This window comes from Labeo rohita, chromosome 17 (assembly GCF_022985175.1).
Source record: "Labeo rohita strain BAU-BD-2019 chromosome 17, IGBB_LRoh.1.0, whole genome shotgun sequence".
NCBI classification, from domain to species: domain Eukaryota; kingdom Metazoa; phylum Chordata; class Actinopteri; order Cypriniformes; family Cyprinidae; genus Labeo; species Labeo rohita.
In genome coordinates, this window is record NC_066885.1 from 15705344 (window position 1) to 15721295 (window position 15952).

A 15952-nucleotide genomic window follows, 5' to 3' on the forward strand; every position below is an offset into this window, starting at 1 on the left:
TTATATTAATATAATTTATATTATATGTAACATTTTTCTTAAATATATACATGCATGTGTGTGTATTTAAATATACAGCATACATATATACAGTAAACACATATATTATGTACATAAAAACTTATTATGGATGCGATTAATTAACGGATGAATGTTAAAAATAAAAATAGAGGTTGTAAGAGCCAACCTGCTCCCTAAAAATCAAATCTGGATCCATTTAAAAAAGGATGGGAATTATCTAAACTCCTCCCATAGTGGCTTCTGATTGGCTGCTCCACAGCCTGACAGTCAAATCCAGTCAGTCTGCTGGACGATACTGACTCTAATGAAGTGAGTTCTTGTCGAGCGGACTGCGTCTCCACTATGCAATATACAGACTGATGGAAAGTCGATAGGCGAGTGCGATATTGTAGACCATTTATTCGCAGCGCATCCGGCAGTTTACAACTTCCAGCTCAACTCAACATGTAGAGCGCGGCTGGTGCCCAGACGAACCCGACAGACTGGTGCTGTTTAACTGTTACCAACATGATTCCGCCAGCGAACATGATTCAGGAGGACACGATGGGCAAGGAGAACGAACGGGAGCACCGTGAACCCCAGTCACCCACATCAATCAGCCAGCAGGAGTCAAAGGTTTGAAACTCACATCTCGTAGAAACATCAGTCACAGCAAACCGACAGAGATTTATACAGTGCGCAGTTTACGCGTCTTCTGCCACTTTTACTGTTACAGACACCGTGGAGTCTTGTGACATGTTTTAGTGTCTGTTTTTGCCGTTGTATGTCTAAAACTTTGATACAATATTAATCTACTTGTGTGGTGCAAATTAAAGTATTTATAGGCTCTCACTTACCGTCGTGTAAAGTGTGTGAATGTTCGTCAAGTGACATTGTTACAAATGTTGTAACACTACTGAGGGGCGCTATAAAAACGTGAGTGTTTTAAATTTTGTCATTACATTTATTATAGGGTAATCAAATTTACTTGTTAGTAGTATTACTATGCTCCCCTATCACATTGCTCAATTATTTTAATTCAAAATGGTAAAACGTTTCAGTTAAAATCAAAATAGAATATCAAATAGTAATCACACATAGATGGGCCTATATAAAATATAGGTTAATGAACTCAACAGATGGTTAAGATAATACCAATTTTTGTCATTTTGACAACATTTCTTAACATTATTGCAAATCATTTCTTTGACATTTTATGTACATTTTTGTCATTTACTACTGTTAACCACAACATCTTATTTTTAAATGGTGTTTTTGATAGTGTTCACAGCTCACCATGTATTTCAACAGCACTTTTCTATTTCTCATACTGTCCAGAGTTTTGAAGTGTTCACCTCTCATGTGAAATAAAATATTTGACTCAATGATCTTTGATTTTTAAATCCTTAGGCATCTGTTGCTGTATGTTTACTAAGAGCATGTGCATATCTTCCAAATAGCTTAATCCCAATTCAGAAACAAACTCACACTTGCAACATTATAGTTTATATTTAATAGTTTGTATGCAACAGGGCTCATATGAGCCTTAGTTAAAGTTAGCTTTGTAAAGGAAAATGTGTAATACTTCCAAATTAAAAAAAAAATATTTTACTTCAGGTTAACCTTAATGTGTGATTTGTTCTGTATGATTTAAGGTCTGATGTGTGAGGTCGTAACGGGTGGTGTTTTGTCACATTGGCGCTGAGTTTGAGCTCATGTGTTTTTCTGGGTCATCTGTGGCCCAGAGTTCTACATTCAACCCACAAATGTTGGATGGGTCACTGTGCTTTTAGAGCTCAGTGCCAGTTGGGAATTTTGTATATTTATTGTCTTTAAATCAGCAGAGATTAAGTGTTGGAAAACAGCAGTGCTTTATTTATTTATGTAGTTATTCAGAACTGATTCATTATTTAGTGTCATTTGTGTCATTCCCTTCCTCAGCATAAATACTGTTTCAGTCAAACTGTGTGTGCCTGAGTGTGAAAGTTTTAAATTTGTACATCATCCATGGCATTATGGTGTTAAATATTGCATTCACTCATCAGAGCTGTCTTGAGGGATTTGTGTGTAATTGAGAGCTGTTACTTTGAGCAGTGGGATCACTTACAATTTGATGTTATTTACTGAAGCCCTGTGGAAATGTTTTTAATCAGATCATAAGTTAGGAAAATGTTGTATTGCTTAAAAAAGGAAAATTCTTTTTGAAATGGAAAAAATCTAAAACCACATTATATTTGATTTATGACCAAGGCTAGTTTTTATATCTGTTCTTTTGGACGTCCATTGCAGAATTCACTCAAGAATATGCCAAATAGGGATGTAATAGACTGCTAAATAAGAAGCTTTTAATGGGAGACTTTAATGCAAAATAAAAAAATATATATTCATAACTTTATAAATTCATATCTTCAGTGCTGGTTGCATTTTACAGATTTTCAAGAAGCAAAAGGCTTCTAGTAAGAAGTGAAACCATCCTGCATGGTTTTACATACCTGTTTCAAACCTATTTAATGAAAATATTACTTCTAGGAAAGAACTTGGGCACAATAATCAGAGAATTTCATCATTATCAGGGATTTTATTTGTTAATCTATCAAGCATATTTGAGCTAAATTACTAAAGCAAGATCTGGCTATATCTGTCCCAATTAACATATTCATGAACACATGGCACCTTGAACTGATCCAGGAACACCTTTTATGACTAAAACCCAAAGTGAATTTTAATCTGTCAGTGTTTCTGTTCTCCACTTTGTGTCTGATTGCTTTGTACTAATTTGTGTTTGATAAAATAAAAATGTGTTACGAGTAAAGCAGGCTTAATAAAATGTGTCCCTCCTTCTCTAAAGACAGAAATCTTGTGCTGAAAAATACCTGACTTCCACCTTAATCAGCACCGTATCTCAGAGTTGTCCTTCAGGGTAGAGCAGAGCACACATTTGGTGCTGACAGCAGCAGAATTGATTTCTAATAGATGTATAAGATTCGTGATTTTCTGGCAGAACTGGTCATTATTTTTGGAAGAGGTACTCTGTGCATTTCTAACTCAAGTCTTCATATCCTATGTGAACTTTCTTTAAATTATGTAGTTGGTCTTTCATAATGGCCGTATTTTAGGTCTCATTTCCTTCATTAACCATTTTAATTGGTGCAAAAGGGAACATCTATTGACAGTTTTATTACTTAATTTCTAATAAGTGAGAAATCTAACAATGAAAACCCACACATGTACATTTTCAAGCAGTAGTCTCAGGCATTGATGTTTGTGTGTGTGAATGTGTAGTTCCTGTTTGATTAATTTTATTGTAACCTCCAGGCATAGTGAGACTTGAACTAAGGCGATGTTTTTTTCATAGCCTGTTGTTTACAGTTAATTCTGCCACAAAGCAAGTGCCTTGTAAATGTCAGTAAGTACTTAAAACTAATTTTTAACCAACAGCTTTTGCACCTTAATAACACATTAGCTGTTATTTACAGGGATTTCAGGCACAAGAGCTGCTTGTAAGTGACTTTGCCTGTAAGTTGACACTGAACTATGAGCACTGATGCACAGGAGCGGTGAGGGAGGGACTAATCGATCAATCACTCTCTACTGGCTATCAGAGATCAATAGGTCATCATCATACACAGGCATGCAGCTCACTAAACACACTGCACTGGTCCTCTACTCTAATTGGAGGATACATAATGTGAGAGGATTGTCCAAATGGGCAATATATCACACACACACACACACACACACACACACACATTTGTTGAGCTTATATACATCTTTATGCATTGCAAACTTAAACAGATTGTTATCTGACGGAAGCCAGAGGTTGATTTCAAAGGATCAGTAAGCATGGGTAAAAAATGATAAACTAATTATATAAGTTGCATTATTTGTCAGTGTTTTCCAGCAAAAGTGTTTATGAATTCATAGTTGTCTTGGAGGTACCTATTATGTGCAGTATAGCGTTTTATTATTTTATTGTATTTTATAAGTGTAGTTTTATATGTGGTATTTTTGTGGTATTTATATAAAGTATTTTGATAATATATAATATATACACACCGGTCAAAAGTTTTTGAACAGTACGATTTTTAATGGTTTTAAGCCTGCATTTATTTGATCCAAAATACAGCAAAAGCAATAATATTGTGAAATATTTGTACTTTTTTAAATAACTGCTTTCTATTTGAATATATTTTAAAATGTTTAAACTTTATTTGTGTGGTTAAAGCTACATTTCAGCATCATTACTCCAGTCTTCAGTGTCACACGAACCTTCAGATATCATTCTAATAGGCTGATTTGCTGTTCAAGAAACATTTATTATTATTATTAGTAGTAGTAGTAGTATCAATATTTAAAACAGTTAAGTACATTTTTCAGGATTCTTTGATTAATAGAAAGATCCAAATATCAGCAATTGTCTAATAAAAAGCTTTTGTAACATTATACATTATACCATTCAAAAGCTTGGAATCAGTATAATTTTTAAAGGGGTTATAGAAATTATTGCTTTTAATATTAAGTATTAATTATAGAAGTTAATACTTTTATTTAGCAAGGATGCTTTAAATTGAGCAAATGTGATAGTAAAGTCATTTATAATGTTACAAAAGATTTCTATTTCAGATAAATGCTGTTCTTTTGAACTTTCTATTCATTAAAGAAACCTGAAAAAATTCTGCTCAGCTGTTTTCAACATATTAATAATAATAATAATAATATTAAATGTTTTTTTTTTAAATAGTAAAAAGTATTCAAAATTGTACTTTTTTTGCTGTACTTTGGATCAAATAAATGCAGGCTTGGTGAGCAGAAGAGAATTCTTTAAAAAGCATAAAAAATCTTACTGTTCAAAAACTTTTGACTGGTAGTGTGTGTGTGTGTGTGTGTATAATCCAATCCTACCGTAAATCCTAAATATGTGGTCTGTTGAGCGGTCTAACCTTTAGTGATGGGCACTTTTAATTCCTGTGCACAGTACTTGGGGAAGTAGTCCAGGTTGCTGTGGCCTAGAGGACATTTTTAGTAGGCAGAGATGATCCTGGTGGGTGTTGTCAGCTAATTTAGAGGGCTGTCAGTGAGTGACTGATATCATGGGTAATGTGCACTGCACAAAGAGGTTACGTACCAAGAGACATGACAGCCCATCTTTCTCTCGGTTTCCTTTTTTCTCTTTCATTAAACCTTTTGATGCTCAGTGAGTTACATGAACATAAATAATCTGTAATTTTAGCCTTGTTGGGTTGGGTTAATATATAATGGCTGGAGAGTTCGTATAATCATCTGGAGGTTGTTTCAGCGAGAATGCCCTCATTTGACACCTGCCAAGCATCAAAAATCACCCACTCACAGAGTTTAATACTCCTGGGGCTTTGTATGTCATGTGGGGTTGAGCTTTTGTCTAAATCAGATGCTAATATATGCATTTTGTACTCTGTTTTTTATGTTTATTTCAGTTGCAGAGGCTAAAGCGTTCACTGTCCTTCAAGACCAAGAGCCTTCGCAGCAAAAGCGCCGATAACTTTTTCCAGCGGCCGATCGAGGATGTGAAGTTTCAAACCGAACTGCTCTCAGATGTCAGCAGCAGCACAGGTCATCTGAGCACCATCGGCGTGTCTGTCTCAGCCTCCCCAGCGATGTCTGTTCCTCCACCACCCCCTCCACTGCCCACTGTCATCCCGGGTAACCTGCCCATCACAATCTGTTCTCCATCCCGCGCCCCCCGACCGGCAGACCCCAACGCACACACCTTTCTAGAGCACATCTTTAAGAAGCCCCACTTTTGTGACGTCTGCAACCACATGATTGTAGGTAAGAGGATGTGTTTTATCTTTATGTGACTGACGACAGCTTTGCAATCTCATTACACAGGAAGTGCACAAACAAAGCTGTGTTTGTGTAGACAGTGGAGCCCTTTTTTAATCTCTTAAATAATGATTATAGATTAGATGACAGAAGGCATAATCTAAAATATTCTATTACCCATCTGTTGTCCAGGCCACCAGACACTAATGTTTTGTTACTGTGGATGACGCCAACACACAATGATTTGACCATTTAGAGAGCGGTGAACAATGATAGAGTGGCACGACGTAATGAGTTAAAGACTCCATGAGATAAAAATCGAAGTATTGTGGCTGTTAGTCAATGTCTATTAGATTTGAGGTCATATGTGAGTGCACTCCTAAAAGCTGACAAAACTTGTGGCACATGTACACTACTGTTCACTGTTTTGGGTGGGTAAGATTTTTAAGTGTTTTTGAAAGAAATGCTCTTATGCTCTCCAAGGCTGCATTTATTTGCTATTTATCTATCTGCATTTATTATTCTGTCTATCTGTTTATCAGGGACATTTCTTCTGAGGAGGCAAGGGAGGCAAAACACTAAATACTGGATAAAAAAACAAATAGTAGTACAAAAATAAAACAATGGCAATATTAGAAAATATAACATTAAACAGTGTGTAAATCATTGTCCAACAGCTACACCAGCGGGTAAAGTTACAGCGGGAATCCGTGTCTCTCTCGCCTCCACTGAGCCCATTGAGTTTTAAAGGGAACCCGGGGTACAGTGTTGCCAAGTCTGCAGTTTTCCCATGGAATTAGGTTATTTTAACACCGTTGCCATGGGTTGTTTTTCTTGTCTGCGCATTGAAGTGACCCCAATAACGTAATATTTAGCCCCTGGGATGCCAATTTTGCCAGGGGAACCCAACCAAAAAACATGTAAAATGTGATTTTTAATTATTGGGCGGGTTTTCTTCTGAAAATCTGGCAACCTGCCTGGGTATTAAGACTTCTATGGCTTAATATAATGTAAATGGTGTCTCTTACTGAAATATGTAGTAGAAAACCCATGAAAGATTTACGTTATTTAAAAAATCCACATTGTTATATACATATTTTGGATTATGGAGGGCGCCATTATTTTGATTGCATAGTCAGTGAGCTACCGGCTCTGAGCTACGCTATTTCTACCACAACACAACTCTGATAATAAAATACTGATGCGATGACCACAGCTACTGAAAGAGCTTACAGGTGGCGATGGATATAAGCGTATGCTTAAACCAAATGCTGTACCAAAGATTTTCCCCACAGAGAGTCTAAACGCCCCCGGATATCGAGTGAAATCTGCGCTGAGAAACTCCTTCAGTGGCTGTGGCATCATCACAAATATTGGCATGTTCACATCATTGTAAGCTTTTTCAGCAGCTGTGGTCTTACTAAAAGCCTTAAAGGCATCTGGGCTAAAATGGAGAGAATACAGATGCGGGACTTTAGGAAGTTTAATTTGTCCACATGCAATTTCACATCCTTTTCTCCTCTTCTTATCGATAATAAAGCAGTGAAGACTTACATGGCTTCTGTTGTTGGTGCTATCTGCTAATTTTAACGCAATACAACTCGGAATACACAACTTGGAAAATAAAATACAAATACGATACCACCTTTTGCAGCTTTTAGTTGTAATTTTCAGTCAAAGGACAACATGAGAAGCAATGTAAGTCTTCACTGCTTTTCTTTTAGTAGACCACAGCTGTTAAAAGAGCTTACAAATGATGTAAACATGCCGACTCTTGTTATGACGCTTCAGCCACTGAAGGAGTTTACTCAGCATGGATTTCATTCCATATCCTCAGGTGTTTAGACTCTTTGTGGGGAAAATCGATAGTGCAGCATTTGATTTAAGTCTGCGCTTTTATCCATCGCCACCAGTAGCTGTGGTCATCGTATCAGTATTTTATTTTATTTTTTGTTGCGGTAAAAATATCGTAACTCACTGCCAGTAGCTTACTGAGTACAACTATTCTACATAATCAAAATGAAAGCGCCTCCATAGTCCAAAATATGCATATAACGATGTGGATATTTTAAATAACGTAAATCTTTTATGGGTTTTCTACTACATATTTCAGTAAGAGACATCATTTACATTATATTATTATCATTTATATTATATTAAGCCATACAAGTCTTCATACCCAGGGTTCCCTTTAACAGACCCCCTAAAGTGTGTGGTGAATTTGGTAACTGAGAATGAATAGGGGAAAGTCATGAAAGAGGAGGCAATGCCTCGATCACGATATAATTGAATATGACTGGTTATGATCGGCTGTGATTGGTTCATGCGATAAATCCTGTCTCTTGTGTTTGCGTTCACAAATCAGTCTGAATGAACAATATAATGGCATTAATGGGAAGACCAAATTTTAAAAAAGTAAACAACTCACACACTTATATATAACCACTTTGTTATGTCAAAATAAGACTTTAAATGGGATGAATACATGATCTGTGGGAGTTTTCAGCTTAATGGAAAATTGAAATTTAAAGTAAATCTTTATGACTTTGACCAGTATTTACCAAGCTTTGATGACTGATGATCCAAAAAACAGTTAAAAGTTAACTATTAAAAAGAATAGCTGAACATAAGTTCACAAATAAAATATATTGTTTAAATTGTTACTGCCTTGAGTTATTGCTTTGGAATAAATGTGAAATGCTTAAAAACGCTAGGTTGATGAGAATCATACATGGCTTTAATAAATAGAATATTGTTAATGTAAAAATATTAAGTTGAATTTAAATGTTTTATTTAAAATATTAAATAAAACATTGAGGACTTTGCCTCCTCTTGTATATATGATAAATGTTTTAATATTTTTTTCAAGCCTGTCTCATAAATGTGTTTTTGTTGTTGGAAGGGGAAGTCAGACAGAAGTAAATCATACCGAGGTGCACTGCAGGCGATCGAAAGCTTTATGCCCCATATTTATGCCCCCATGAGGGTCATCTGTCCGAACTAGATATCATGTAAATTATGAGTTGATTCTTCAAATTGAAACAGTGAGGTGGTTTTAAGATAAAGAGCTCTACATACTGTATGTTTGGTGTTTAAAAGCGTATGTGCTCAGCTAAGCCTGCATTAGGGTATTTGTGGGTTTATCCGAGAAGGCAACAAGGTTGTGGCTCAGCTTTCAATTTGTATATGTGTGTGTGTGGTGAGGCGGCCAGATGTCCACCTGTTTGAAAAGAAAGACCCATAGCACATAGATGAACACACACTCAAACAAACACACACACATACACACACACGTTTGTTTTTGTGAATTGTGGGGAATTTGCATAGACTTCTATAGTTTTTATACTGACCAAAAGATATGGTCTATTGCCTAACGCAGGCCGGTCCCCACAATGTCAAAAATTTCAGGTTTACTATCCTTGTGGGGACATTTGGTCCCCACAATGTAGCAAACACACACACACACACACACACTATATGCTAACACTTTAGTTTAGGGACCAGTTCTCACTATTACCAAGTTGCATATTAGAATGCATATTACAAGCTTATTGAGTGTTTATTAGTACTTATAAAGCACATATTAGTGCCTCCTTCTGTAATATAATATTCTATAATATATTCTGAATAGTGTTTTATGGTTTTGTATGTGAACGTACAGTGTGTGTGTGACAGAGAGAGGGAGAGTGTGTGTGGCTGTGGCTGACATATGGATCTGTCAGGCCTCATCACCTCTTTACCTCACTAACACTCCCTCAGAAGAGCACACTAATGAGGGCAGGGCTCCAGATCCGATCCTGGCACATCCTCATGAAAAGGACATCAAGAGGCCAAATCATGCATTTCAAAGCTTTGTACTAAATGTAGAGAAACCTGAGCTTACGCAGCATTAGATGAGAAATGATCTGTCGGTTCATTATCCCACAGCATTCTGATTACTGCCATGCAGGAAGGTGAATTTTATGAGATATCTCACCAGCTGTCTGGAAAAAAAATAGCTGTGAGTTGAGGCTGTAGTTCTTCTGCGTGTGTGTCAAGTCTCAATTTCCTGCTGTGACTAATGGGTCATTACTAAATAACAAACCGTGAAATCTCCGCATATGGATCGGATGTCAGGACACCTGTGCGTGACCCGAATTTCCACAGGTAGATCAGATACCTGTTCATTTGGGTTTGACTCAAGTCTACAGGTTGATTAAATATGAGCCCACGTGCCGTTGACCTAAATCTCTGCATTTGGATCAGATATCAGGATATCAGGACACCGGAATTAACTGGGTTTCAGCATCACATGCCTTTGTTTTCCATGCTCGTTCGTGATAGCCAGTAGTGTGGTGAATGGGCTATTTGAGCCAAAGATACAGATACCTGACCTGTTGGTATGCTGTTTAGTTTCCAGTTCAGAGTTAAAGGGATAGTTCACTCAAAAATTACTCCATGGTTTACTTGCCCTCAAGCCATCCTAGGTGTGTATGACTTTCTTCTTTCAGACAAATACAAATGGAGTTATATATGAAAAAGTCCTAGCTCTTCTAAGCTTTATAATGGCAGTGAAAGGCCTTGCAGAGGAGAGAGCAAAACAAAACACTGGTCATGAAGTAGAAGTACAAAACGAGGATTTGTCAAGGAAAATCACAGAGGATTTCCTTTGCTAAACAAAGAAAACTTTGCTTACTTTGCTCCTGTAAACAAAACTTGGTTCTCGCAAGACTAGCATAAATCTCACCGGAGCTTAGACTATGCCTACAAACTACGTCATCTGCTGGAATGCCACTCTCTCGTGAATGCTTGTACGACATTTAGCGGCAACTAGAGGTTACGATTTTTCGTTTTTGATTTGCTTAGGAACAGCCATTTGCTTAGGAACAGCCATTCACTGCCATTATAAAGCTTAGAAGAGCCAGGACACGTTTTACTATAACTCTGACTGTATTCGTCTAAAAGAAGAAAGTCATATACACTTAGGATTGCTTGAGGGTGAGTAAATCATGGGGTATTTTTATTTTTTGGTGAACTATCTCTTTAAGGATTTTTTCCCCCTGTGGTTAAAAGTTTGTATATTTATTTATTGATTTATTTACTTATCTACTTACTAACTTGTTTGCTTGCTTACCTCAACTTGGGCCACTTTTATAACCCAGACAGGTCTCTGTGCTTGCTTTTTTTAAATTTAGCAGAACAGTAAAAAATGTAATGAACACCTTAAAATCAATAATCAAAATATATTATCAAAAATTAACCTTCGTACTACAAGGTGATATTTGACTCCTTAAGGTGATTTACAGGGGAATTTTGTTTTTGCCTTTGTAATGGCATTTTTCTAGCTTAAAACTTAAAAGTTTATGTAAAATAATGTATATAATAATTGTGTGTGTATATATATATAATTGTATTTTCAGACTTTTAATAAGGCTCAGAGAAACAGAAATTAATGTTGAGATTAATGTTTTAAATATAAAAATTTGAATATAGAAATATTAAATGATTTAAATAACTGAAAAGATACTTTAAAAATATTTTTAAAAACTGACAGTAGGTGGAGGCAAGTCACTGATTTTATCACTGAATCATTTATTCATTTGATTCATTCGAATGTCTGATTCATTCAGGAATAAAACCAGTGACTGACTTTATCAATGGGTAATTGATTCATTGACTCACTAGATTCATTCAAAAACGCACGTTCATTCATAAACTAAACAACGCTGTTTTGAATTGAGATGCGCAGCGCAGCGACTTTGTGTGAAACTATTTTCGATGAGGAAATGGAGCAAAATCAGGCAATACTGTTTTAGTCAGACAATGGAAGTCACTTAATATTAACTTCTTGTTTATTTAACTGTTGTATTAAATCAATATCACATTTACAAACGCTCTCAATAATCATTAAAAGCTGGCACTCATCTTAGTTCATAGCGATCTCACAAAGTTCCATTATAATCAATGAAGCTCCCTGCACTGCACAATGAGTCTCTTATTTATACACTGTGTACACTTCATGAAAGGATTCGTGAGATGTCTGTGATATGTTACGCTGCAAAAACACGTAGAAACCTTTGAAGCTCCCCTCAGTGTAAACACAAATATGCTGATAAGGTCAGTCGCACTGGTGCTCCTACTCCTAAATATTTTTTTGTAGTCGCACGCAGTAGTTTAACACTCACAAATGCGACTGAAATGGTCGCACTGTTGAGCCCTGTCAGAGTTTATTTATTTATTTATTTTTTAATCATGCCATCTCTCATTTTTTATTTATTTTTTTATTTTAACATTTCAATACGTTTCTGCCTATTATGTGTAGACTTGATTGTTTTACACAACAAACACAAACCATTTCAGTATTTATTTTGTGTAAATTATTTACTTTTTTATTATTATTTACTTGTTTTTCACAACCACTACAACAAACAATGATAATTTTTATTTTTAATGAAGTTAGCTTTCTTTATGTTACTTACCATATATGTTTTTTTATCGGGGATCATTTACAAAAAAAGTATTTATAGTCTTTTACAAAAATGACAAAAATAACAATTCTTCTGGTTGCATGTCTTTTCACTGTTGGCCAATTTCAGTATACAAATTAAGAGGCTGTGTAAAATGTGTCTCTTCTAAAAGGCCAAAATTGAAGAAACACCCACTAGACACCCACTTAGCTGTGTGGGTAAAAACTAAAAGAATTTAAGAAATGTTTTAATGGTCAGTTATGCATCTGTAAAGATGTTTACTGACCATGAACTGCCTGGCATTTTATTCTAAACGAAAATTGAACAAGTGTTCTGTATTACTGATACTTGGTGTTGAGCTTATTTCAAAATGTCACTCAGCAATTTACAAAGCATTTGCTGGATCGGAGTGCAACATGTTTTTCATGCTGATGTTCTCTCATGTTTGGCTGAAGCAGAGGCATCTATTTCTAAAGACACAGAAGCCATGCTGTATTTCAAAGTATAAAAGGAGGCTTAGCATATTGGGAATATGGTTGGCTGTCTGTGTGGGTGGATTCCCATCCCATTGGGCTACTGACGACATTAACAACATTGAATTTAAGTCCACATAACATATCATGCAGCTTTTGCAAGTGTCGTTGAATGATGAAATCTTTTTCCTTGTATCCCATAGGGCATACAAGTCCAAAATGAAGACCAGACATTCTAATATCACTGTCAGGAATTTGAATCAATGTCGTTTCTTTCATTATAATTGTTCTGGCCAGTATCACCTCTCAACCCAAGAAAAAATGCTCAACACATAAATACTCAATCATTAAAGATGCATTAAAATTTTATTCCAGTGGCTGAAGTGATCAGCATAGGAAGGCATGAGAGAGTCTGGACTGACCATGTGATGTTTGATTAATCGATGGATGGCTGGAAGCAGCTTGTTGTAGCAGACAGCGGCAAATGAGGCCTGTGACAGAGCCATTCTCACAACAGCAGGACCTCATGTTTTTACCCTATTAATCATTTCACTTTCACATTTTATTATTCAAAACTATATTTTCATTTATCATTTTAAATCTTAAAGTCAAAATGAGGAAATATGTTCTTTTCTACTCTCTGATCTTGTGTGGATAAAAAAGATATTTCACACAAAAATGTAAATTCTGTCATCAAATTAGAATTTTTTTCTTTCTTCTGTAGAACAAGAAGCTATTTATCTAAATGTTTTTTTTTTCCATACAATAAAAGGTCAGTTTTGGACCCTATTGTCTTCTATTAAATGGACAAAAAAAGACACCGAGACATTTTTCATAATATCTTCTTTTGTGTTCCACAGAAGAAAGTCATACAGCTTTGGAATGACATGAGGGCATATAAATGAAGACAGAATTTTCGTTTTTGCCTGAACAATCCTTTTAAAGGGGTCATCGGATGCTAAGTTCACTTTTACATATTGTTTGAACATTAATGTGTGTTGGCAGTGTATGTACAAATCTACCCTATAATGATAAAAATCCATGCAGTGGTTTTTAATTAATCTGTAAAAAAAAATCAATTTTTTAAATCGAGCCTTTCTCAGATGCCTGTCGTTGTGGCGTCACACCCACAGAGGCCGCTCCCACAATAGTTGATTGACATGAGTGTTTTACCTGAGATCAGTTGTAACAGTCCGACCTCTTTGTTTCGATGCCGGAGCAGGGATGTAAGTTAGACAAGAATATCTCCGATTGAGCGATTGAGGTGTTGAGTTGCTGGATGTAATTATGAACATAGTGGTCGTCATTTACTCCCGACATCTGAGCCACTGAAGATGCAGTTGATTATGTTTGTTTGTGAAGGGAATGCGCCTCCCAATCTACATATGTTCGCGCGAATTATTTATGATCCAGCTTCACTTACAGCAGAAGTGAGTATAAGGTTTTTTTTATGGATCTTTGCGATCGTCTTTCCTAATAATGTGCTAGTTAGCAAGTTTACCGGCTAAAGTAAATAGGCTCGTCACTCCACAGAGAGAAGAGAGGGGCGGGGCTAGCAGGGCTCATTTGCATTTAAAGCAGCCTCGACCAGAATGAGATGATTTTTGCAGAGCTGATTTTGGCAACGTAAAAAGGGTGTTGTTTTACAAAACCATTGAGAATTTTTAACCAAAGTATATTACAGACTTTCCATGGAAAATGGGCATCCGATGACCCCTTTAAGGCTATTCCATTGCAGTTTTTAGAGATCTACGAACCTTGAATAAGCTGTAACTAATGCCGTGTTGCCTTGTTTGACCACCATTTTATTTTTATATTACAAAGAAAAATTGTAATACAAGAGGGATTCTCTCCTGTAATTTTTTTAGCTTGCCAAGGGGGAGCAGGCAAGGTGTTCGGTAAGTCTGTTCTGTTTGATGATGAATTGAACTCTTTAGAAACTGAATGAAAATAGATAACTCCCTTCACCCACCTCCAACCCCAACCCACCCTCTCCCTGCTTCTGCGCTCATAATGACTTGTTCAGCACTCTCAGGAAATGCATATGATGAAGTAGCTCTTCATATGCTCTGCAGACCGATGCTTAATAGAATTTCTCCTCAGAGCGGTCAATATCAATACCCTTATTCTGTGATGGGATTGTTTTTTCTGTTGTTTCTCATTGCTGTCACAGGAATATAGATTGTGTTTTTCTGTGTGTGCTGTTTCCAGTGCTTTGCTCTGCATGTTGTTTTTATATACCATACTGTAGATGATGGTTTACTTTGCTCTGGTGGTTTAAAGTTAATGAAGATATCTATTTTGTGTGCTTGGATATAGTGGAAGATATAGAGGTTTGTTCCAGTAGGTAGCTTTATTCTTAATAAAGTGCTTCATGCTCTTGGAAAGCAGCTGGAAAGGTGACTTTAACATGCTGTAATTTCAGTAATCAGTATTTATTGTCTCACCACAACAAAATCTGTTTATGTTTACCCTGCACAGAGGCAGTTTTTTAATTTCTGAAAGCAATTAGCCCTGATTAATTCTCCATTACCCAAAGATCATCCAAAGAAGCATGCATCAAAGTGTTGCATAATTTGTTATGGGAAAAGCGGTTTATTTTGGTTAATGAAACATTCAGCTCTATCTGTAAGAATTAAGCAGAATTTTAATGTTAATATTTAACTATATACCACTCTGAGTTATAATGGGAGGAGTCAGAGGCATTTATGGATTTTAAGAATCTTTTTATTATTATCCCTGCTGAAAAAAACAAAAACAATAGACAGGTTTTACTGGTTATAATGAGACTTGTATTGGTTTTAATGAAAACTGTAATGGACCCTGTGGGTTTTTACTGGTAATTGGTTGCCTTCTATTGTTGGCTTGTTAAAACCACTAAATCCTGATGGAATATGTCCCAAAACACACTACGGAAAAGCATATTTTAATGGTTTTAATAGTTAAAAGTTGATGGTTTGTGATGGTATTTGTGGTGCTTTTTTCAGCAGGGATTTTATGGCACAAGAGTTTTGTTACTGGAAGAGAATGTTTTTGTTTGCAGTTTGATTGATGAAATTTTAGAGTTTTATAGCTTGCGCATTGTGACTTTTATTGAGGAGATCTATATTCTCTACTTTCAAGTGAACACAAATGTTATGTACAGATTTTGATATCAGGCAAAGCATACATGTATGGCTTCCTTCAATAGTTCTTTCTTCATACTTCCTTCCTCCAAGTGTCTGAATCAAT

At 36.0% G+C, this 15952-nt stretch overlaps 1 protein-coding gene across 2 annotated transcripts in view; it reads left to right on the plus strand.

Annotated features, from left to right (window-relative positions):
* The first annotated feature begins 316 nt into the window (after positions 1 to 316).
* stac (SH3 and cysteine rich domain) overlaps positions 317 to 15952 on the plus strand; it is a 32329-nt gene continuing 16693 nt past the window's right edge. Inside the window, exons 1-3 of one of the 2 annotated variants that reach the window (XM_051133819.1) lie at positions 317 to 636; positions 5454 to 5808; positions 14590 to 14619. In XM_051133819.1, coding sequence (XP_050989776.1) covers positions 529 to 636; positions 5454 to 5808; positions 14590 to 14619 — 493 coding nt within the window. In that variant the 5' untranslated portion in view covers positions 317 to 528. The remainder of the gene's footprint in view (positions 637 to 5453; positions 5809 to 14589; positions 14620 to 15952) is intronic. The other variant, XM_051133820.1, reaches the window with a different exon arrangement.